The 26111-nt window shown below is 39.3% G+C and overlaps 1 protein-coding gene across 1 annotated transcript; it reads left to right on the forward strand.

Annotated features, from left to right (window-relative positions):
• Positions 1-16781: 16781 nt before the first annotated feature.
• On the forward strand, positions 16782-18613 carry LOC137834312 (uncharacterized). The gene is made up of 2 exons (XM_068642371.1): positions 16782-18222; positions 18300-18613. The coding sequence occupies exons 1-2, from the start codon at positions 16782-16784 to the stop codon at positions 18611-18613; spliced, it is 1755 nt and encodes a 584-aa protein (XP_068498472.1).
• Positions 18614-26111: the final 7498 nt, after the last annotated feature.

A 26111-nucleotide genomic window follows, 5' to 3' on the forward strand; every position in this document is an offset into this window, starting at 1 on the left:
ATCAATATAAATTTATTTTTCATAGCATGACATATGCCCATATACGAGTCTTGTTATCTTTATCATTGAGAAAAACTTTGAAATTTGTGTAAATCAAGGAACAAAAGGAAGAATTCCTAGCTATCGTGCCAAGGAAATAACTTAAGTCAGTTACAATCTTGTCAGTGTGACCAATTCGTTCTCCATCAATGTCTAAGATAACTTTGGGACACTGCGTAGATCTTCCATGTATTGCTAAGCATTGAGTTGGTCCTCACGTTTTTTTCTTACTTGCTCCTATTTTAACATTGAACTCATAAAATGAAATATTAAAAAGAAGACATAAATATGAAAAAATGTTGTTGTAATAATAAAACATTTACCTTCTATCATATTCACTTCACCATCTTCATCTTGGTATGCATTTTCTTCTCCAACATATTGTTCTTCATCCTCACTTCCATTTTGAACATTTTCTCCTTCATCTTCATTGTTTCCATTTTCTTTAAGAAATTGATCTATTGACATTGATGGACAAAATTTTGTTTGTGTCTTATTAGGAGCATTTTGTTGCTTTGTCATTGATTCAACATCTACAATCACTACTTCTTCCTTAGATTTTGAGTTGTCATCCATCATTCTTGTCTTTTTTCTAAGTTGACATTTTACCTTTGAATTATCAACTTCAGCTTGTATTGATTTCATAGGCAATTGTCTTTTCAAGGATTCTCCTCTTGTAAGACTCCCTTTTGCCTAAGTTGTTCATTGGCACTAGAATTACTAAGTTGAGTCAATGCTCTTTCAAGTGCTTGTAGCCTTTTCTTTGACTCATCACTTGCAACTGCTGTCTTTTTCTTGAATTTCCTATTTGGTTCTTGGAGTTGTTTATGTCTGATGCTCTTAGATGTCAATTCTTCCAATCGGAGTTTGTTTTGACTATGAATTTTATGTTGAACAGTACTTGCAACTGCAACATTTTGTTTTGTTTAATTAAGCTCCTGTTCAAATTTGTTTGGTCACTTACCTTGATATTAAGCAAGTTCACTTGTCTTTGGGCAGCAATAGTAGGTGCAGTGGTACATTCTTTGCTTGTCATTTTTTCACATTTGATTTGCATTTTCCTTGGCAATTCTTTGCTTGATTTTACTTGAGGAAGTTCCAAATTTGCAGCACTCATTTGAATCTTGTCTTGAGCTTTCATCTGTCGTTTTAAGTTTGCTTCCTTATTCATTATCTGAAAACAATAATTTGATATGAAGGACAATCAAACATAAATAAAATTATAGAATATAACATGACCACAAAGTAAAGTTTAGTTTTTTTAATGCATATTTTAAAGTGTTGAATGTAAGAAGACATTATAAATGTGCATGTACCAGAGAGCAATCATATCCAGATTTCACTTGCACCAATGAACCAGTTTTCACCATGTGATTTTTTATAAAGAAAACCACCAAAATCAGTGTGAAAAACCAATGTGAATGAGGTGCATAATCAAAGTTTTTACAACAGCATACTAAACTAGTTTAAACCAGATTTAAACAAATATGTAGCAGCATACAAATCATATTAATTCTCCCCCTATTTGTCTTCACAAATAGATTAGAAGAAGGTACAAAAATAAACAAAAAAAAATGTTCAGCAAGATGAAACAAAATAAGAAAGAAATCATTAAAGATTTGCAATGCTCTTTCCAATATTTGAGCTCAAAAAGTTGATTTTGAACAACCTCAATCTGTTCATCCATATTCTGAAATCTTGCCACACAGAACTCATGATGACTCCTTTGTTCGTCTGCAAAGCTATGCATTCTGCTCGCCATCAATCTTTCAAATGGTGACATGGTTGTTATGCGTTCTCCCATGTTTCCTCCATCACTTTCACCAACATCATAGGCACCAACAACTCCAATATCATCATCAACAACACCATTATCAGCTTGTTCTTCATTCTCATCTGCAACATAAGCCCCGCTTGAAGAACCAACTTGATCTCAATCCTTGTTAACCCACTTTTCACCAATTTTGGTGAAACCCATCTTGTTAAGGGAGCCATTGTTGACTTCGTGTGACGTCTTGACCACTTCAGATTACTCCTCCTCAAGATCAACTTCAAAGTAATGCATAAATTTAGAAATAAGGTAGCATATGGATATTGGTAGTCACTTAACCTGATGGATTTCAACATATACTCTTTGATGACATGGATCCAATTTATCTTGATCTTGTTCATGATGTATTAAATGAAAACAAGATCTTCCTCGCTCAACATGGAATGATTGCTACCTCTTGGAGTCAAAACCCATGAGTTTTGGATTGTTGATAGCATTCCTACTTGTTTCGTGTAGGTATTTTTCAAACTTTTCATCTTCCTTAGAAAACCAACTTTCTAGGCGCCCACCCCTTTTCACTCCACGGGTCTTCATTCTTTTGGATGAAGGAGGTGTTGAATCCATGGAGAAAGGAGGAAATTTCAGATAGGTAGAAGAGGACAACAGTTTCAAAATGCACAATTATATAAGTTGTAAAAGCAGTAAGAAAAATTGGATTTTAGGGGTTGTTTTTCAAAACAAAAAGAATATGTTAAAAAAGAATACTGGCACATGTCAGCCCTCAAACAGAATGCACAAAATCAGCACATACATATTTGACTAGTCATTAAATTTCTTAAATTTTCAAGAAGATATTGAATATATTCCTATTTATGATGAAAATAACACCCAACCAAACCGTATTCAAGGCCATAATAAAAGCAATTTTGACTCATAACATTTTTTAGAAGGAATCAACAACAAAAACAATGCACAGAGACTTAAAACAACTTTAATGAAATGCTATCAGGGATGAAATAATCGGTTGTTTCGTGAAACAATCGGTTGCTTTTCTGTGACAGTATTTTGGAGATATGATAAATCAAACACTTTGACGGAGATGAAAAGTCAGAATGCTACACACACATATTTTTGTATGAAGATTAAAAGGAGAGTTTATTTAACAACAACAAAAATAAACTAAGTGCACAAAATAAAAGAAATGAGTTCACAACTTTTAAGAATGTTTTCAATTAAAGAACCATAATACACGAGTCAAGAATAAATTCCACAAGACTCTCAAGAACAGTTTAGAATTAAGAGTTGTACTTTAGAATCCAATTATGATAATTTCCTTTGTGGCTTGATCCTTTAATCCAGTAATTCTTGGTCTATAGGAATACCTGCACAAAATAATATCAAGTAGCAAGATTTGGTCCCTTACAAATTTGGGTCCATTGACATTAAATAGATCATTAGAGTCCTTAGAATTCTTGAATTCTTAGGTACCCATTTAAGAATACCTTTGGGAACACAAAACTTCCTAACTCTGTAGAATCTGACAGAGTGGCCATTTTCATACAGTAGAAGCATGAAACAACCGGTTGTTTCGACTTTTCAATCGGTTGTTTTTCAAAGAATGTTGAAAAAGGCTTTGAAACCCCACTTTTCTTGCTCTGTGGATTAAAACCCAAACCAACTTTACCAAAGACACATTTTTGAAAGGAAAGAACAGTTTCAAAGTTAAATTTGCCTTTAAAAAGCTTGCCCACAGTTTTTACAAGATAGTGAACTTTTTTTCAACCGATTCACAATTTTCACAAACACTTGAGTCACATTTGCAAGAAGATTTTTTGTAAATCAGTTCCATATTTTCAAAATCATTTTTCGATTTATCTAGTTCTTCTTCCAATGCTTTTACTCTATTTTCTAGTCAATTATTCAAGCCTTTCAACCGGTTATTTGAAAGGACCAACCTATTAGCTTCTTCATGAGTTTCTTTAAAAGCATCAAGAAGTTGGTTGTAGTTTTCAAAATTAATTGAAGTGCTGGAACTTACACCACTTACATTAGTTTCTTCTTTTGCCAAAGCAAAGATTTTCTTCTTCATCTCCTGAAGATGAGCTAGAGGAAGAACCTTCCTTAACTTGCCAAGCAGTGTAGGCTTTCTTTGCTTTGCCTTTCTTTCTTGCTCCTCTTTCTTTATTCTCATTCTTGGGGCAATCAACTTTAATATGTCCTTGTTCACCACAATCAAAGCAAATATATTTGTTAGAGTTAAAATCATTGAGTTTCTTGCTATTATACCTGTTGAATGATTAATTTTTGTTGTTGTTTTTCTTCAGGAATTTGTTGAATATCCTGGTCAGCAAGCTTAGTGTTTCTCCTTCACTGTCATCACTCGAGTCTTGACAGTTTTTGTATCCAACAACCTTCAGGGCAATGTTCCTCACATGCTTATCTTCACTTTCTTGAACATTCAGCATGTTCATCTCTAATTTATGTTCTCTAAGCTTTCCAAATAGTGAGGATTTTGATGTTGAGTTCCTCTTTTTCAAAACATCTTCCTAAGACTCATGAGGTGGTTGACAATATGGGTAAACCTATTTTGTACTTCAGCAATTGTCTCCCTTTTTTGCATCCTAAACATCTCATATTCTTGAATGAGAGCATGCTTCCTTTCTCTTTTCACGTCATTTGTTCCTTCATAAGTGACTTTTAGAGTATCCCGTATTTCCTTTGTTTATTCATATTGTGACACCCTGAAAAAATCACCAGAACTTAAGGCAAATGTAATAATATTCTTTGCAATACAATCATATTGAATCTTTTTGTTTTCATGCTCAGTCCATTGGGACCAAGGTTTTTAATAAATCACTTTATCATTTTCAAGCATAGGAACAAAAGGACCAGTTTTTTTATTGCATCCCAAATTCCTTTATCAATTAATTCTACAAAGATATCCATCCTTACCTTCTAGAACTGGTAATTTACACCACAAAATAGAGATGGTCTATTAATAGATGCACCCTCCCCAAAGGGTAGTTTATCAACCGTGAAAAAAGATTTTTGGATCAAAACTTGAATGACTTTCAAGAACCTAGCTCTGATACCAATTGTTAGAATTTCAAGCCTTAAACAAGAGGGGGTGAATTGTTTATAAAATATTTTTGCAAATATTGAAGGTATAGAAGAAGCCAATGAAGAATCAAAAAGAAAGAAACCCATTTAGCCAAGAAAAAAATCTATTTTATTACGTTTCCAGAAAATCAACCGGTTGTTTATGTGATTCAACCAGTTGTTTTTATCAGTAGTTAATAAAAACAAGCCAAAACAGATTTAAATGAGATTAAGGATAGAAAGAATCACACAACAGATTTATATTGGTTCACTCTTATTCAAGAGCTACATCCAGTCCCCAGAAACCACTAGGTATTTCACTAAACAATCAAATAACCTTGATTACAAACCACACACCAAAGAGGTGATCTTGAACCCTTCAAAAAGACACACCTCCTTTGATAAACAACATACCACAGATCATAAAACACCTTCAGCATCTGCACAAAAAATGTTTACATAGAATTATAGTATTCAAGAGAGAAAAGGAATGATCACACCTGATATAGATTGAATTGAAAAGTTACAAAGCAATCCTATTCCACTCTTAGCAAAATTCAAAGCTTTAAGCAAATCTTGGAGAAAAATTATTTGAAAGATTTAATCTGATATCTTGACACCAGGAGCGTAAAACAGATTATTTTAAACTCCAAAATTTTATTAAAAATATTTATGTAGAAACCAAATCAGTTTTGAATAAATTAAATTTTTTTTTACCAAACTTAATAAATTCTGATAAGGATTTTAAAAAACCAATCGGTTGAAATGTCGAAACAACCGATTGAATTGGTTTGACAACAAGGTCAACCAATTCCAAGCTTTTTCAAAACCTGATTCAAAGACACTAAGTGTAAAACAACAGGTTGTTTTTCCACTTCTTTGAAAAAACACTCTTTTTCAAAAGGATTTTATTTAAACCAACTTTGCATCCTTACTAAGAGTGGATTACAAATTTAAACTACCCAAAACCCAAACACACAAGCAGCAACAAAGCTTTCAACCAATCTTCATAGATTTATAGACATCAAAGCTTATCTTCAACACAATCATTTTGAGCCTTTTTATTTTCAAGCTTTGTCCACTGGGACCAAGGTTTTTCAATGAAAACATCAACTTTTTCAAACTTAGGTAAAAAACGCCATTTATGATAGCATCACAAATTCCTCTATCAATTGATTCAACAAAAAAATTCATTCTCACCTTCCAAAATTGATAATCAATCCACAAAACAAAGGTGGCATGTTTATAAAAGCACCCTCCCCAAAAGGTAGTTTTTCAGCCATTTAAAAATGGTTTTAGGATCGAAACTTGAGTAACATTCAAGAACTTAGCTCCTGATGCCAATTGTTAGAATTAGTGGACTAAACAAGAGGGTGGTGAATTGTTTTCAAAAGATTTTCGCAAAGTTTGAAGGTAAAGTGAAAAGTTCTGAAAAATCAACCGATTGATTTTCTGTTCAACTCAATAAAATTTATGTTTTAAGGTTATTTTCAAAACATCAACCTGTTGTTTTCACGAAACAACCGGTTGTTTATACCAACAAAATATGAAACCAAGTTAAAACAGTTTATAAGAGTAGAGATAGAGAAAATCACACAAGATATTTGTACTGGTTCACTCTGAACTAAGAGCTACATCCAGTCCTCATCTAACCACTGAGAATTCACTATGTAATCAAACCTAGATTACAAAACACACACCAAGAATGATGATCTTGAACCCCTTAACAACACACACCATTCCTTGGCAACACCACAGTTTCCAAAAACACTTTTCTGAAACTACCTTACACAAGGCCCAATCCTATTCCACACTTGAGATGATCCAAAAAGCTCTTTGAAAACTTGAAAACTGTTTTTGATTGATCTCTCTTACTTAGTTAATGCATAGGAACGTAAAACCACCTTTTTATCTTTCAATCAAATGGTTAAAATAGTTACAACAAAAAACTAAAATTTGTTCGAATCATTTAAAATAGAAAAACCACTTAACAAAATTTTGTTAAGGTTTTCAGAAAAACAATAAGTTGATTTTTTGAAAAAACCGATTGATTTTTATTTGACAACATTAAAATCAACTAAGTGTCAAATAACCTATTGATTCGAAATTTCAACCTGTTGAAATTTGTTTGACAGCAATGGCAAACACAAAGCTTTTCCAAATCATTTTAAAATCCACTAAGTGTCAAACAACCTGTTGATTCAAAATTTCAACCTGTTGAAATTTCACTTCCTTTTAGAAAACCCATCTTTTCAAAATGTTAAAGATTCAATTGAGCTTGGATCATCTTAAGGAGTGAATTAACAAGTCTCAAACAACTAGACACACATACAACAACAACAAGGTCTTCAAGCTTTCCATTTGGATTTGGAGACATCAAAGCATCTTGTTCAACAATCTCCCCCTATTTGATGAAGACAAATCCTTGGTTTGTTTGCGATGTGCTTGTGATGTTTTGTTTGAATTTGTTAGTACCTGCAAAACATAATTTGTGCATGTATCAGAAGTAATGAAATCCAGATATCATTAGCACCACATAACTAGTATAAGGAAAACCAACGAAATCAATGTGAAAACTAGTGAAAACAAGGTGCAAAATTAGAGTTATGCAACAACTAACTAAATCATATAAACCCAATTTTAAAGCAGATATGTAGCAGATACTTAGCATCATACAAAGCATATAACTTTCCCCCTATTTGTCTTCATAAATAGAATAGAAGAAGGGGTAAAAACAGAATTAAGAAAAACTAGAATACCAGTGTGTGTAGCAGCACCATTGCAGCAACAAACCTGTATCAGAATTGCAACAAAAATTTGTGGTGTATCAGAGTTATGGCAGCAGTAGAATAAACCAGAAAACTAATGTGTGTAGCAACAAAACTATGGTGAACCAAAGCTATGGCAGCAGCAGTCCAAAGCAGTTTTCAACACACCATAAAAGTGAAGAATTACAACACACAAACCACCAATTTCCCCTCTTTCTTTCCAGCAGTTCTCCTTCAAGGAAGACATTAAAGTATTGCTTCATTAAAGTATTAGTTCCAAAATTTGAAAACTAAAGATACCAACAATGCCAACAACACCAACACAGCCAAGAGTACTTCTTTTTTACATTTGTAGGATAGCAGTTGGGGACATCTTTCTTGGACATTTTCAATTCCATATTGTAAGCATACTAGTCCAAATCTCCCTTATGTTAAGAGCAAACCTTCCAGACGTTTCAAAGATACATTTTCATTCACCATCTCCAAGCAAGGTGAAGACTTCAAATGTAATCACATTCACAAATATTCATCAACCCCATGACCACCAATGTGATTGCTATTCATAAAAAGCTTTGAATTCCAAGAAAAACAAAGAATACATCTCTTTATTATCTGATTCAGAGGCATAGTAAATGCATTTTTGACCCACAATGGGTTTTGAAAGAAAAGAAACAGTTGTAACCATGCATAAGAATTCATGACAGCTTTATTCAAATGTGTCAGAGGTAAAACAATCGGTTGTTTTTCTGAGACAACAAGAAAGTGTTATTTTCCAAAGAAAATCATCTTTCAAAGTGATGGGAAATGCATAATGAAATACATTCATACCTTAGCATTACCTCAACATGTTTAGAAGTTCACTTGGTCTTATGAAGCCAAAAGCATAGGATGGACATATACAACTTACTTTACATAGGTCATGAATTTTGACCTGTCAAGAATATGAGTAAGGTGTATGCTCTTGAACCATAATAAGAAGCATCACTTTGATTAGTCTTCAACATAGCACATGTACTTGAAAGGTCTTGCAACACAGAATTTATGCATATACAAAGCAAGTATAGAAGCAAGATAACAAGACACACACAAACCAGTTTTATGCATATACAACATTAGCAGAAAAACCAGAAAAAGTGAAGTGTTCAAGTGCTTTCAAGTGCAGAGAAGCAACATAATGCATCAGTTTTAAAGCTATTTATACAACCAAATCAAGCATAAACTTCTCCCTCTTTTTTCTCACAAATAGACAATAAGAAGGGTTGTACAAAGCAAAAATCAGAATGATAATACAGTAGTCCAGTAGTACAAACAATGTTGACATTTCAAGAATAGAAAATGATATAGGGTTTCAAGAAAACAAGTGGATATAATCTTTTATTATCAGATTCTGAGGCACACTCAATGTATATTTGACCAAAAGCAAGATTTGAAACAGAGAAATAGGTTTAATCATGCATAAGCAAACTTGGCAGCATTATACAGAGGTGCTAGAGGAAAAACAATCGGTTGTTTAGAAAAAACAATCGATTGTTTTACTGTGACAGCAAAGAGAACATTTTTCATAACCAGAAATTACCTTTTAAATTGATGAGAAATGTAGTATGCAATCTCTTCATACCTTTGCACAGAGAACCCCAATAGATTCACCCAAAAAGAAGACTTTGAGATGTTCATATGGTCACAAGGCACACTTACATAAATTGAGAAATGAAAACACACATACTCTCTTTATTCTTGAAGTTTCTCTTTTGATCAACACTATGCATGTGCCAAGTGTTGATCAAGAGTGATCAAGTGCTTTGAAGAATCCAAATCCAAAGTGTTTGATGAAAGGTTGGTGTTGTTGTTGTTTTTGGGAGGGATCTAGGTAGAATAGAATGTGATCCACTCCTTTGTTGAATCTAAAACTGATGTGATTTAAAACCTTTTTGAAATCAAATGTTTTTCAACTAAGTGAAAAACAACCTCTGTTTTGTCGAATCAATCAGTTGTTTTACTCTTAGGAGTTTTGAAAAGGTTGAAATCTGTTTTAGTTTGGTTGACTTAACTGTGAAACAAACAATCGGTTGTTTTGTGGTTTCAACCAATTGTTTCTTTGAAAATCCTAACACAATTTAGTTTTGGTTGTTGAATGTGCTTTAAATGTTTTTCAACTGAATACGCTCCTTCATTAATTGCTTTGACCAATCTTTGGAAAATATAAATGGTTTGTTTATGTTTTCAAACAAATGAGAGAAACAAATTTGAGTTTTTTCAGTTGTGACAAAATTGATTCTAAGATTTGAACATTCACATCAAGCTTTGGGTTTTGAAAGAGAGTGGAATAGGATTGCAATTGTATTGATTTCAGTTTGTACTGTGAACAAGTGTAATCCCTTCTCAACCTACTGTATTTCTGGTGTTGTGTTGCAAGGAGTGTTGTATGTTCTTAAGGTGGTCAAGATCAATACTCTTGGTGTGTTTTGCCAAAGGGAGTGTGTTTCTTGAAGGGTTCAAGGTCACTACTTTGGTGGCTTGTGTGTTGTAATCTAATTTGGATTACTTAGTGGATTACCCAGTGGTTTTCTGGGAACTGGATGTAGCTCTTGGCTTAAGAGTGAACCAGTATAAATTGTTGGTGTATCTCTCTCTCACTCAGAACTCAATTTTGTTGCTTTGCTGTTTAATTGCTTATATTCTTGGCTAACTTGATTCTTGTTTTGGATTCACACAAATAATTTTGTTAAACCTCAAAAAGTTTTCAAAAACCTCTCTTAAACAATTCACCCCCCCTCTCGTTTAAGGCCATATATTCTAACATCAAGGATGCCTTTTGACATTCAAAGAACCCTGCAAGATATATACAATTGAAAAGTGTAGGTACAAAGATTGTCTTTGCTCTTGATGTTCTTCCCTTTAGCAGTCATTCTTCAAACCCAAAAGTGATTCTTGGCTGCCAAGGATACCTACAAGAAAAGATTAAGAAGCAAGATTTGGTCCCCTTATGAATTTGGGTCCAATGATGTTAGTAGGAAGCTTAAGAACCTTAAAAACCTTAGGAACCCATTTCAAAATACCTTTAAGAACAAAAAACCTCCTTACTTTGCAGAATCTAACAGTATGACCCTTTTTCATGCAGTAAAAGCAAATTTCAACTGGTTGTTTCGACAAAACAACAAGTTGTTTTTCAAAGAAACTTGAAAAGGGTTTTGAAACATATATGTTCTTCCTGTTTGGACTAAACCCCAACTCAGCCTTGCCAAAAACACATTTTTGAGAATCAAGAACAAATTCAAGATTGGATTGGCCTTTGGAAAACTTGTCCACAGTTTTTAAAAGGTAGTGGACTTTCTTTTCAAGTGATTCACAATTTTCACAAAAGCTAGAATCACACTTGCAAGAAGAGTTTTTGTAAATCATTTCCAAACTTTCAAAATCTATTTTTGAATTGTTCAACTCTTCTTCCAAAGTTTTGACTCTGTTTTCCAACCAGTTGTTTAAACCTTTCAACCGGTTGTTCAAAAGGGCCAACCTATTAGCTTTTTCATGAGTCTCTTTGATGGCCTCAAGAAGTTGGCTATAATTTTCAACATTAATGGAAGAGCTTGAACTTACACTGCTTGATTCAGATTCTTCCTTTTACCATGAAACAAAGATTGTCTTCCTCATCATCCTTCGATGAAGAACATGAAGATGAATCATCATTGTATGCTCTTCTTGATTTGCCTATCTTTTTATACTTTTTGTAACCCCCTTTCTCTTTGCTCACATTGCTTGGACATTCAACCTTGATGTGTCCCTGTTTACCACATCCAAAACAAGTGTATTTTGTAGAATTAAATTCATTAACATTCTTAGTATTGTATCTGTTTGATGGTTGGTTTTTGTCCTTGTTGTTCTTCACATCAATTGTGCCTTCATGGATAACTTCAAGGATGTCCCACATCTCCTTTGCAAAAGTACATTTTGAGACCCTGAAAAACTCATTGGAATTTTAGGCAGAAGAGATTATATTTTTAGCAATACAGTCATATTGAGCCTTTTTAGTTTCACTCTCAGTCCATTGGGACCATGGTTTCTTAATGAAAACATCATCTTTTTCAATTTTAGGAATAAAAGGGCCATATACAATAGCATCCTAGATTCCTCTATCAATTGATTCAACAAAGATTTTCATTCTAACCTTCCATAATTGATAATCCAGTCCACAAAACAGAGGTGGCCTGTTTATTGAAGCACCCTTCCCAAAGGGTAATTTTTCAGTCATTAAAAAAGGTTTAGGATCGAAACTTGAATGACTTTCAAGAACCTTGCTCTTGATGCCAATTGTTAGAATTATATGTCTAAAACAAGAGGGGGGTGAATTGTTTTTGAAATATTTTTGTAAGTACTAAAGGTAGAGTGAAAGGCAATGAAGAATTAATCAATGGAAAATCTGTCCAGCCAAATATAAAACTGTTTTAAGCTTGATGCAGAAAATCAACCAGTTGTTTTTACGAAACAATCGGTTGTTTTTATTAGCAGTTTATCAAAACATATTTAAAGCAATTTAAAGAGTGTAACGATAGAGAGATTCACACAGAATGTTTATACTAGTTCACTCAACACCTGAGCTACATTCAATCCTCAGAAACCACTAAGAATTCACTATGTAATCAACCCTGGATTACAAGCTACACACATCAAGAGTGATGATCTTGAACCCCTCAAGAACACACACCACTCATTGGCAAAAACCACACCAAGAATGTTGATCTTGATCCCCTCAAGAACACACAACACTTCTTGGCAACACCAGTACAAAAATACAATTATCAAAAAATAAGGGAATAGAATACACCTGGGTAAATCACAAGATCAAAGTTCAGAATACAAGACCTAATCCTATTTCACACACTTGAGATGATCCAAAAGCTCTTTGAAAAACTTGAAAACTCTCTTTGATTGATCTCTCTCACTTAGTTAATGCATAGGAGTGTAAAACCACCTTTTATCTGTCAATCAAATGGTTAAAACAATTACAACAAAAAACTAAATGTTGTTGGAATCATTTAAAACAGAAAAACCACTTAACAGAATTCTATCAAGGTTTTCAAAAAACCAATCGGTTGATTTTTCGAAAAAATCGATTGATTTTTATTTGACAACATTAAAATCCACTTAGTGTCAAATAACCTATTGATTTGAAATTTCAACCTGTTGAAATTTGTTTGACAGCAAAGGCAAAGACAAAGCTTTTCCAAATCATTTTAAAATCCACTAAGTGTCAAACAACTTGTTGATTCGAAATTTCAACCTGTTGAAATTTCACTTCCTTTTAGAAAACCCATCTTTTCATAATGTTAAGGATTCAATTGAGCTTGGATCATCTTAAGGAGTGAATTAACAAGTTTCAAACAACTAGACACACACACAACAACAGCAAGGTCTTCAAGCTTTCCTCTTGGATTTGGGGACATCAAAGCATCTTGTTCAACACATAAAGACAAAGAGGACCAAAAGCTTAAGTTAACTTCCCTAGAATTTGAGGACTATGTCATACAATGGTGACATCAAACTGTAATGGACATTGGGCTAAAAAAGAGTTCAGTCGTGGTCTCTTGAACAATTTAAAGTTATATATGTGTGCGCGATTTGTTCCTCCTCATTATTGGAAGGAACTCTTGTTGAAGCTCCAATGGCTTCATCAAGGATTTAGAAGTGTAAACGAGTATTTCAAAGATTTAGAAATAACTTTGACTAAAATTAATATGTATGAAAGTAAAGAGTCAAAGATTGCTAGATTTGTGACTGAATTACGACGAGAAATACAAGATGTTGTAGAATTATATGAGTATACTTCTTTGGAAAAATTCGTTCACCTAGCCATCAAGGTTGAATCACAAGTTTTGAAGAGAAATTCTTTTAAAAATACTCATAATGATGGTTTTACAAATCATCTTGGAAGAACAAACAAAAAATTCAAAACCAAGACTCTCCTTCCAATTTCTCAAAAGAAACCACCCCACATCATAAAAATTCTAAAGATAAACCTTCTACTTCTACTCCTAAATCACCCAGCAAAACCTCAGGTCAAAAATGCTTTAAATATCTAGGTTCTGGACACATTGCTGCTAATTGCCCAAGTAAAAGAACAATGATGGTTATAGGGGGATAGTCATGAGTGACCATAGTTCCCAATCATCTAGAGCTAGCTCCCCTTCCTCTTCAAAAACCCCAAGTGAGGACTAGTGTGAAATACCATGTGATGGTGATTTGTTAGTAGTAAGGCGCATGTTGAAGCAACTTCAAAATACCTTTTGCTGAAAGTCAAAGGGAAAGTATTGTCCATACTCATTTCCTTATTAATGACAAATTATGTTCCTTTGATAATTGATGGGGGTAGTTGTACAAATGTGGCAAGTACAAGAGTGGTGGAAAAACTTCAATAGTACAAAATACCAAAACCACGACCCCATATAAAGACGGTTAATAGAAAACTGTCGTAAAAAAAAGGAGGTGACAATTTCGTAATTATATTGTGTTTTTAACAATGATTCTAAGGGAAAATGTCGTTAAAAATTGTTTTGGGAGACATTTAAAGATGGTTCTATGAAGAACTGTCATTAAAAATTGTGCTGGAAGAGATATAAAGATGAATCTTGGAGGAACCATCGTTAAAAAGTGTAAAAAAAATTCAAATAAGTGTTGTGTCGTGTGCGTCTCCCTCTCTTATTTTGTCCTATGCTCATTCTTATCTTTTCATGACATTATCAGTGATAAAATTTGCATATTTTGTCGCAAATTGAACCTTTCGTATACGAGTGGACATCTAAGTACCGAGGGAGTATTAGAGCTGAGCATGGTATTGGACTAATGAAAGCCAACGAAATTTACTACAACAAGTCACTTGAAACTGTATGTATATTATGTTATTAAACTACAAAAAATCATGTATAAATTGACGGTTTTAATATGGTGATTATTAATAACCGTCACAAGTTTTCGTATAATACGATGTCTTAATAACCATCACAATTATCCTTCAGAATGTGTCATTTTGAACTATCACAATTATCCTTCAAAAAAAAACCTCGGGTTCCCCTTCCCTCCACCTTTCCTCATTATTTCCATTTTTTTTTTGAAAAACCTCTCTTCCCTCCCTCTCTCTAGGCTTTCTTTCTCTTTATACATTCACCAAAACCCTACCACTCTTCCCCTCTCTGCCAAACACTCACAAAACCTCCCCGTTCAAGAATCTCCTGCACCTCCACGTACTTGAACACAAGCCCTTCTAAAACCCTAACCACGCCCTCGAGTCCAATCCTGCACCCGAACTGCATCAGATTCCCCTTCGGTGCCTTCAAAATCTCTCGCGCCAGAATTAACGTTCTTCTTCCACAGTCATCAGCCACTTCAGGATCCGCGCCGAGATCCAACAACAACTTCACCGTGCTAAGCCTCATGTACCTTGTCGCCATGTGAAGTGCCGCGAGACCCCGATGCGGTCGCGGTGGTCCATATTCGCATCGGCTTCCACAAGCAGGTTCACGCACGATTCGGAGCCTAGTCCCGCTACAAAGAGGAGCGCGGTGCGGCCGTTGGCGTCTACAACATCGACATCGCGATCGTCACTGGAGGCGACGAGGTCCCTTAGTGCGAACTCGTCGACCTTCTTCGCAGCGGTCCACCACGGGGTCTCGTACTCGACGACAACATCTTTGGAGATGAAGTCTGCTAAAAGCCATGACAGTGCATGGCCCTAATTTCCTAACTTTTTAAGTATTATGTTAACTTTAATTTATTATATCTCACTCTCATATTCATGGAGGTTCTAGTGGGATTGGTATATTTGCAATTCAGATGGTTTTTTTAACAAAAAGGGATTATGTTCATGATTGATCGACAATTTGCTTGGCACTCTGTTAAGGAATCTTATTCTTTGTTGATTGCTTGTGATGAATATTTTGACTTATGCTTATGATATGTTTTGCGATGTTGTTTTGTGTACCGTCCGGGTCTCGGCTGTTGACCAAAGTCAGCATGGGACCCCCAAAGGAGGGGTCCACGAAGAGGGTTCAGTTGGTTAGGAAGGAGCCTCGTCAGGCTCATGTGTAAGAGGAACCAAGGAGGGGTCGGCTTGGGGGAAAGGTGAGGAGTCCTCGGCCCTCGGCACCCGAAGAGAAAGACGAGTCAGAAAGGTGGCTTGAAGGCCACATCCGAGCTATCAGTATAGAGAGGCCCGGATCACAAAGACCATTCATGAAGGTGTAGGGAAGCGACAATACGCCCCACCGCTAGAGAACCACTGGAACCGATACGACTCGTTAGAGTCTCGTTCAAGGGGCGATCGACATGCATGGAACGTGAAAGGGCAGTATACGCTCAGTGTGGATGATCCCTCTGATATTGGGCGTATGAGTTGGCGCCTGAGTGATCATCTCGCGCCAGTTGCACTTCAAAAGGGCAACCTCACGCACTGGAGTCAACCTTAGCTTGGGTTACAATGACGTGAGGGCTTGCCTGCAATGATGCTCGAGTCAGAGTCAGCCACGTGGCAAAAACGCTTAAGATAAAGGCATATAAGCCTTTCTGAAAGGCTTAGAAAGGTACGTTTTTCACACTTTACACACAAGTGATCTGAGAACCAAAGAGAATTGAGTTACGCACTTCCCTAAGCACGGTGTTAGTTGTGTTCTATTACGGAGGTGCAACGGTGTTTTCTGCCATAACTGACTTGAGCGTCGAAGTGCAAATGGCCGCGAGGGCGCCCATTTGTCTCTCTGTTTCAGGTATTCACGGCGGCGAAGGGTGAAGATTGGAACGAAGGCAAAGGAGTCCTTGAAACGCAGTTCGTAGCTACGCACGAAGGTGATCGAGTCAACCGGCAGGAACATTTGGCGCCCACCGTGGGGCTTGGTCTAAAACAACAGTCCCACCGCAAGAAGTTCAAGGTTCAGCGAAGATCGGGAAGTTCGTAGAAGTTTTCCAAGATTCTTGAAAGATTCGCCAGGAATCCTCAAGATTTGCTCAGTTTCATCGAAGAAAGTTCCAAGATTTGCAGAAATAGTTCAAGATTCTCCAAGAAACACTGAAGAATGAGGACTACGAGGCAGAGTTCTACAGCGCGCGCAGAGAGTGATAGCATGACCTTGCAACAGGTCATGGAGGAGATGCAAGGCCTTCAGGAGGCAATGGCGGCGTCAAGGGCAGAGCAAGAACGTATTCAGTTGGATCTTGTGGTGCCGCAAGCAAGAAACGAGGAGTTGTGCCGTGCGAATGAAGAGTTGCGTCGCGGGATGCGCAACCACCCAGGGAATCGCGAAGCAGAGGATCGCGAGTGCTTCGCACCACCCAGGGAGTTCCCCATGCCCTTTTCGCAGTCCATCATGGAAGCGGTGATACCACCCATGTTCGTAGGCCCGAAGGTTACGTTCACTGGGATGGAAGATCCAGAGGCGCTCCTCACTACGTTCCATACGCAGATGATGCTTGTCGGCGGTTCTGACGCCGTGAGGTGCAAGTTATTCATGAGCACGCTGGCAGGAATGATAATGGACTGGTTCATCAGCCTTTCAGACGACCAAGTGACCTCACTTGCACAGTTATCACAGCTGTTCAGGGAGCAGTATATCGCGAACCAGGCTCCCCCACCAGTGTCATATGATCTTTTCGACGTGAAGCAGTACCAGGGGGAGACGTTGAAGGAGTACATCAACCGTTTATGGGCACAGGTGGTGAAGGTTGGCACCACCAAAGAGTCGATGATAGTGTATGCATTCAGGAAGGGGATCTGTCCTGGGCCTTTTTGCGAGTCGCTCATCAGAAACTGCCTCAAGACCTTCGCAGATATCAGACATCGCACAGTGGAGCACATCGCGATGGAGGGAGAAGTATGCGAGAAGCGCGCGAGTGTTGTACCAGCACGCCCTAGAGCACCGTCGCGCGCACAGTCCGCAAGGGTGAATGAGGCCGCGACAGGGATGAGAAGACAGGAGAGGAAGCGCCCCTACAAGCCCAGGATGCCTCAGGCCAGGGGACGCTCAGGGGAGAATAGGTCAGTGAGGCACAACTTTGTGGTGGAGCTAAAGGACCTCATTGCTGTGCCCAACATAGTAGATAGGCTGAGGACCCCGGCGAAGACAGACAAGGTGTTGGGACCACGCAAGGACACGTGGTGTGAGTTTCACCAGGCGTTCGAGCATCTGATCACCAACTGCTTGGCTTTGGGCCATCAGTTGGACGAGCTCGTGAAGAGCGAGTTCTTGAACGATTATTTGGTATGGTCATCCGGAGCCGCGGCCTTGGCGACGCCAGTAGAAGACCAGGCCCATGAGATGCCTATCCATGGGGAGGTTCACACCATCTCTGGTGGTTTTTCGGGTGGAGGATGCACTGCCTCTCAGCACAAGAGGTACGTGCGGTCGGTGAATTCAGTGGCTGATCAGGGGGCGGACGACTCGCTAGACATCGACCTTGTGTTCACGAAGGCCGATCTTCACGATGTCGTCCCCCACGATAACGACCCCGTGGTGATTTCGGTTGTGACCGCGGGAAGGAAATTGCACCGAGTGCTCGTGGACCAGGGCAGCTCGGCGGATGTGATGTTTTGGTCCACATTCAAAAGTTACAATTGTCTCCTGATCTGCTGAGACCATACACAGGATGCTTGTATGGCTTCGCAGGGGACCAGGTGGAGGTGCGCGACTATCTGGAGTTGAGGACGACTTTCACGGATGGCACCACGTCTCGCACCGAGAATATAAGGTACCTAGTTGTAAATGCTAAGAAGGAAGCCAAGAAGTGCTATGGAAATAGCCTTAAGACAAAGAGGGGTGTATTCATGGTGGTGGAGCGCCCGCCCATGAAGAAAACGCCCATGGAAGCAATACCCATGGAGGAGGCGCTTGCAGAGGCAGTACCCGTGGAGGAAGCACCTATCGAGGCAGTGCCTGGAAGGGAGGGCCATTTGGGTTGAAGAATGCAGGCGCCACTTATCAGAGGTTGATGGACAAGGTCCTTGCACCCATGTTAGGAAGGAACGTGCAGGCCTATGTAGACGATATGGTGGTGACCTCCCAGGAGAGGGGATGTCACATAGCTGATCTGGAAGAGCTGTTTGCCACTACAGTCAAATACCGCCTCAAACTGAACCTTGAGAAATGCGTCTTCGGGGTTGAGGCGGGAAAGTTTTTGGGCTTTCTGCTCATCGAGCGAGGGATAAAGGTGAATCCTAACAAGTATGCAGCGATCCTGGCGATGAGGAGCCCTGCCTCGGTGAAGGAGGTACAGCAGTTGACGGGCCGAATGGCAGCCTTGTCCAGGTTCGTGTCCGCTGGAGGGGACAAAGGTCATCCTTATTTCCAGTGTTTAAAGAGAAATAGCAGGTTCGTGTGGACTGAGGAGTGCGAGGCGGCATTCCTCAAGCTCAAGGAGTATCTGGCTGCTCCTCCCATGCTGTGTAAGCCGCAGACAGGTGTGCCCCTCCGGTTATACTTCACGGTAACTGAGTGGGCAATCAGTTTTGTGCTAGTTTAGGAGCAGGACCAGACACAGAAACCTATATACGTCGTAAGCAAGTTCCTGCAAGGGCCAGAAGCGAGATACTAGTCTTTGGAGAAAGCGGCTTTAGTCGTGGTGTTCTCGGCCAGGAGGCTCCGTCACTACTTCCAAAGCTTCACGGTGGTGGTAATGACGGACCTCCCCATCCAAAAGGTATTGCAGAAGCCAGATGTCGCAGGAAGAATGGTCCGATGGGCAGTGGAGCTGTCTGAGTTTGACATCTTGTACGAGCCAAGAGGGTCCATAAAGGGACAAGTGTATGCGGATTTCGTGGCGGAGCTCTCGCCAGGGAGCACACGACAAGAGGAAGAGGTTGGCTCTCAGTGGGTGCTTTCGGTGGATGGATCCTCGAATCAGCAAGGGAGCGAAGCCGGCGTGGTCTTGGAGGTGCCAAACGGTTTGTTGATCGAGCAAGCCCTGAAGTTCGCCTTCAAGGCAAGTAGTAACCAGGCCAAGTATGAGGCCCTGATAGCTGGGATGCTCTTAGCCAAAGATATGGGCGCGCGGAGCTTGCTGGCGAAGAGTGATTCACAGCTGGTCACGGGGCAGGTAACCAGGGAGTATCAAGCCAAGGACCCGCAGATGACTGCGTATTTAAGGTACGTTCAAGTACTGAAAGGGGCGTTCGTGGCGTTCGAATTGGTGCACGTCCCAAGGGAGCAGAATGCCCGTGCTGACCTGCTCGCCAAGCTGGCCAGCTCAGGCAAAGGGGAAAGGCAGAGGACGGTCATACAGGAGACCCTCAAAACGCCGCGAACGTTTGTGGCAGATAACAGGGTGGACATCCTCCAGATCGGTACGACTAAAGGAAGGGCGAGGAATCATCGGTCGTTGACTCAGGGCACGACGAGAGCTCCCAGTGTAAGCATCTACCCGACCTCGCCAGAAGAGAAGGACCCCATGCAAGTGTGCACCCTGGCAGAAGGGGACACGTGGATGACGCCCTATAGGCGCTACATTGGTGATGGGATACTTCCAACAGAGCCCGAAGAGGGCAAGAAGATAAAGAGAAATTTTGCGAGGTAAACTCTTGTGGATGGAGCGTTGTTCAGACACGGGTTCACGCACTCAATCTTAACGTGCGTAAGTGGAGATGAATGCACGAGAATAATGTTTGAGCTCCATGAAGGGATCTGCGAGATCCATGTAGGGGGAAGGTCTCTAGCATCCAAGGTCGTGCGCGCATGTTTTTACTGGCCAACAGTGAGAGAGGACTTTGTAAGGGACGCCCAGCGTTGTAAGTAGTGTCAACAGCACGCCGATTGGCACAAGGCGCCGCCAGAAGAATTGAGATCCATCTATAGTTCGTGGGCTTTCCATACCTGGGGCATCGACATCTTGGGACCCTTCCCGTTGGCAATAAGGCAAATTCAGTATTTGATAGTAGCCATCGAATACTTCACGAAGTGGATTGAAGCCGAGCCAGTGGCGCAGATTACGACCCACAAGGTTCAGCATTTCGTGTGGAGAAATGTAGTGTGTCGTTTCGGGGTACCGAGGCCTCTTGTCTGATAACGGCACACAGTTCGCCAGCCAGCAGCTGGGCAAGCTGTGCGCAGAGGTTGGCATAAAGCAGGTGTTCGCGTCTGTCGAGCACCCCCAGACGAACGGACAGGTGGAGTCCGCCAACAGAATCTTGCTGAGGGGGTTGAAGAGGAGGCTTGAGAAAGCCAAAGGGACTCGGGCAGAGGAGGTGCCCAGGATAGTGTGGGCTTATCACACCACGCCCTAGTCCTCCACCATGGAGACGCCTTTCAGCTTGGTATACGGATCGGATGTGATGATCCCAGTGGAGATCCACGAGAGCTCGCCACGTTTCCAGAGTTTTGTGGCGGAAAAGTCCAACGAAGAGAAGAGGGTGAATCTGGATCAGTTGGACGAAGCCAGAGAAGAGGCCCCGGTAGTTCCAAGTGGCTGACTTGGTCATGCGGAAGGCTCATCCATACGAGTTGGAGAACAAGCTATCCCCCCCAAGTGGACCGGGCCTTTCAAGGTAACCGAGGCTCGGGGGAATGGATCATACAAGCTTGAGACTCTGGAGGGAGGCGTCATCCCGCACACTTGGAACGCAACAAACTTGAAGTTTTATTTCAATTAAAAAACTCTATGAAGTGCACAGTTCAAGGGGACACTCTTTTTCCCTTTCAAGGGTTTTTAATGAGGTCACCCAAGTAAAACCAGTTTGAGCATACACTGTCTTAAGTTCTTATTACGATGTAAGGAAACGCTAAGAAAAGATAACGCGGTTCAGTAAGAAACGAACCCACCACCTTAGGGTTTAGACACCTTGAGGGCGAGCGTGGGCGCCAAGGGCAGAAGGAAAGTTCGAATCAGTGGAGAGCTAGGCGTCTTGGTGTGGATACACCCCAGATAGGAGTAGCACTATCCTTCGGGACACCTTCTCCTTGGGGGTAAGCATCACGTCCTTGGTCATCTTGGTGTTTAGACACCTCGAAGGAGAGAGCGGCGGGGGCGCCTCCTCCGAGCGTGGGCACCAAGTACACTGATTGCCTTGGTGTTTAGACACACCGAGGACGAAACGACATTGCATGGTAGATGGCCTCTCCTCGGGCGTGGGCATCCAAGCGCAAGTTATAAGGACTAGTTGCCTTGGTGTTTAGACACATCGAGGACAAAATGGCACTGCTTTCTAGCAGGCCTCTCCTCGGGCGTGGGCACCAAGCACAATTGTTGTCCGGGTGTTTAGACATACTGAGGACGAAACGACACTGCTTTCCAGCAGGCCTCTCCTCAAGTTTGAGCACCACGCCCGAGGACAGTTAAAGGGTTCTGCGGCGAGAAGTCCTCCTCGCCCTCGAGCGATGACGAGGCAAGTTACGCGCTCGGAGGCTGGACACCTCGAGACCGCAAGGTACAAGTAAAGTTCTAAGCAAGAACTCCTCGACCAAGGCAAGAGACAATGGCGAGGACAGTTAAAGGGTACGCGCACACTCCCTACCTTAGCATTTTGTTCTAAGCAAGCTAAAGAAAATGGATTGGTGATGAGAATCAAAAAGATGTTATCAATAGAAGAAATGGACAAGGGCCAAAGCATTTAAAGTTCTTTTTATTAGTCTTTGCAAAAGATGAGGCCCAAAGCCCAAGCCCAAGCCCAAGAAGGCCCAAGCCCAAGAAGCCCAAGTCCAAACCATGAGGGGCAAGGCCAAGCATTAAATAAAAGAGCATCATTTGAATGACTCTTGTAGGAGGTGAGGATATTAAATAAATAGGTGTGAATGTATTAGAGAGAGTCACTTTGTCCATGTGACTTAGTAGGGGGGTGTAGGTGTAGTTTTTAGGAGGTGTCATAGTAGAAAAAGGTCACACCTCCCATGTGACTTGTTTTTGGTGGGAATTTCAAATGAGTTTTATTTGAAAATTCCCACCTATTTTTCAGCACCTCTAGGCTATAAATAAAGGTGCTTAGCTTGTACAATTCAGATTGGAATTTTATAGTAGAGAGACTATACTCAATTTTGGAGAGAATTTGTGAGTTTTGAGTCTTCCTCTTCTTTGCCTTGTCTTGTGAGCTATGGTGAGCTTCAAGTGGTGGCACTCCATCACTTATCTTGGTTCAAGGTTCCAAGTGGCGTGAATGGCTTCTTCCAATTCTCAAAATCCAGCAAGCATCTTCTTCTATAAGTGTTCTTCTTCCCTTTTCTTCAATTTTCCATTCGGTAGTTTTGATTCCTAGAGTTTACTTCTTTTTCTACCGTTTAATTTTGTGTTTCCAGCATTGTGTTCTTAATTCTGTTTTGGTTCAATAGCTAGCTTTTAAATTCTGTCCATTTTTAATTCTTGTTCTTCTTTCCTTTTGTTTTGATTCAATTTGACAATACATGGACTTCCATATGAGTCTTGGTTGGTGCTTAGTTTTGGTGAGTTCTTGAATTTAGAACATTGATCCAATTCTAAAGTAAAGTGCCTTTCAAATCCAGCTCAAGTTGTTCCTAAGAATGTCAAGAATCATGTGTTCTTGTAGTTACATTCACATCATGTGGTATCATGAGTCTTAGGTTTGTTCTTGTTTAATTTTGAGTTGTGTTGCACTTTTAATTCAAGAGCTCTATCTTTTTGTTGTTTCTTTTCTGTTTTAGGATTTATTTTGAGTTTCTTGCTGTTTTTCTTTTGTTACACCATGTGTTTGTGAAAAGGATTCTAGCACTCATTGTTCATATGAGTATGGCTGCTCTTGTGGAATGGCATTCTCCTTCCTAGAGCTGACCTTAAGCTTCTTTTCACTTGTGGTTATATCTTGTTATATGTCTTTTAATTTTGTAATCATGTCAAGTTTTGTCTTAGTCATGTTATTCCATAATTGTCATTACTTCTAGTAGTACTTTTATTGCTTTAATTGTTTCTTGCTTTGGTTTACTTTCTGTTTTTGAGTTTATTGCTTGATCCTTTGTGCATTTTCATTTTTAGATATTGAGTTCATGCTTGTATTTTCATTCTATACAAGTTCCTTTACACAATTTCCATTATGTCTTTGCTAGTTCATCATACTGTTTTTCATTCCTAAATAGGCTCCTCTGTTTTCTTAAAAACGTGCTACTGTTTTCAATTTACTGCAATTAATTGGCTCATAGGAAATTTGTGAAAATTTGGATTTACATACTTCAAAGTGTTAAAAAATCATAGAAAAAAGAATCACTCAAAAATTCCAAGTACACAAAAAATGATAAATAAAATACGAAAAGTGTACAATACTGCCGAAAAGAATACGGTAATTGGGCAGCAATTTTGAAAAATTTATTTCTCTCAATTGGCTTACTTTTTTTACCTCATTCCAGTGCCATTTTTTATTTAAGACATTGAAGTTTCTGTGGTTAATTTTTCAAATTCCAGTTCGCTTTCAATCGGTACAGTTAAATCTGTAAACATAGCACAGTTTGCTTTAAAAAAAAAAATTTCCAGTAGCTGTTTTCTGTTTTCTTTCATCTACTCTAGCACTTTTCTTTAGGACTCTTTTTGTGTGCCTTCTTTATTCATTGAGTTCCTTATTTTTCTTGATTGTCTTTCATTCATATTCTTTCTAGTTTGTCATACATTGCTCTCTGTTTTTGGTTTAGCTTTTATTGTTTACACCTTTTTCTTGCTTGTCTTTTTGTTCTTCTTAAAAGTTGTGTGGAGACTTATTCTTAAGTAAGTTGGTTTGCTGTGACATATTTCACTTGAAGCTACTCCATTCCACAAGAAAGGCTTGGTTGAGGACAGAATACATTTCTTGGAGTGGCTTGAGTACTTTCTTGGGCATTTTCCAGCAACCTATATCTCACTGTTTTTTTTGTCTAACAAGTTTCTTTCACTGTTTTGTTTCTGTTTTTTGTATTGTTGATCATGGCTCATTTTTCTAGTGGAGAATCCTCCAAACCTTGCTCACCTCAAAAGGAATCCCTTTATGAATACTTAAAGAATGCCAAGCAATCCAATGCTCACTATCTTGATGTGATAAGACAAATGGAGGCAAGACTCCAAAGTTTGGAGTTAAACCGTGAAGAACTCCATCAAAACCGGGAGAGAAGACCTCATCCTCCTCTTCGGCATTCTTCAAGACATTCTCATTCTTCTCATGGTTTTTTGAAGACAATCCACGACCAAGGCATCATCACCATGAAGAGAGGCGCCAACATGTGGCTGGCCCTTGTTTTCCTAATGTAAAACTTCCTAGTTTTAGTGGTGAAAGTGATCCCAATGTATACTTAGGATGGGAGGCTAAGGTTGAACAAATTTTTGATGTAAATGGGGTTAGAGATGAGTTTAGGTTTAGATTAGCTTCTTTAGAATTTTTAGACTATGCCATGCAATGGTGGCATCAATATCTCATGGACATTGAACTACACAAGAGGCCGCCCGTGGTCTCTTGGAACGATTTGAAAGCTTGTTTACGCGCTAGATTCGTACCCCCACACTTTAGGAAAGACCTATTGTTGAAACTCCAACGGTTTCATCAAGGCGCGCTAAGTGTGGATGATTACTTTAAACAATTAGACACGCTTTTAATTCGAGTTAATATGGATGAGAGTGAGGAAGCTAAGATAGCTAGGTTTGTGAGTGGCCTTCGAAGGGACATTCAAGACGTGGTAGAGTTACAAGAATATTCTTCTTTGGAAAATGTGGTGCACCTTGCTAGTAAAATTGAAAATCAACTTGCAAGGAAAAATGCTTTCAAAAATTCTTCTAAGGATAACTACTACCACTCTTCTTGGAAAAATAAAAATAACTCTTTTTCAAATATCCCTTCTAAGGACTCTACTTTCAAACCTAGAGAGTCTAAGCCTTCCACTTCCAATTCTAGGCCTAAATCACCACCTAAATCGTCTAGTAAGAAGTGTTTTAAATGTTTAAGCTATGGACATATTGCTTCTAATTGCCCTACTAAACGAACTATGTATATGCATGATGGGGTAGATAGTAGTGAGCATGAGTCTGAATCTTCTAGACATTCCTCACCTTCTAGATCCCCAAGTGAGAGTGAGAGTGAAAACCCACATGAGGGTGACCTATTAGTAATAAGACGCATGCTTGGTCAAGTTTTAAAACCTTTTGATGAAACTCAAAGAGAAAATATTTTTCATTCAAGGTGTCTTATTAATGATAGAGTATGCTCTTTGATTGTGGATGGGGGAAGTTGTGCAAATGTGGCAAGCACAAGAGTGGTAGACAAACTTGGATTACCTACCATCTCTCATGCAAAGCCCTACAAATTACAATGGTTAAGTGAGGTAGGTGAGATTGTTGTTAACAAGCAAGTCCTCATTACATTTTCTATTGGTAAATATAAAGATGAGGTCTTGTGTGATGTTGTCCCAATGGAAGCCACACATATTCTTTTAGGTAGGCCATGGCAATTTGATAGAAAAGTTTTTCATGATGGCTTTACCAACAAAATGTCTTTTAACTTCCATGGGCAC

Source organism: Phaseolus vulgaris, chromosome 5 (assembly GCF_000499845.2).
Source record: "Phaseolus vulgaris cultivar G19833 chromosome 5, P. vulgaris v2.0, whole genome shotgun sequence".
NCBI lineage: Eukaryota > Viridiplantae > Streptophyta > Magnoliopsida > Fabales > Fabaceae > Phaseolus > Phaseolus vulgaris.

Excerpts from the sequence above, each read along its gene's own strand:
- LOC137834312 (XM_068642371.1), top strand. The coding sequence starts at position 16,782 with ATGACCTTGCAACAGGTCATGGAGGAGATGCAAGGCCTTCAGGAGGCA. Across the intron at positions 18,223-18,299 it reads CCGAGTGCTCGTGGACCAGG|GATGCTTGTATGGCTTCGCA; the intron begins GCAGCTCGGCGG and ends GACCATACACAG.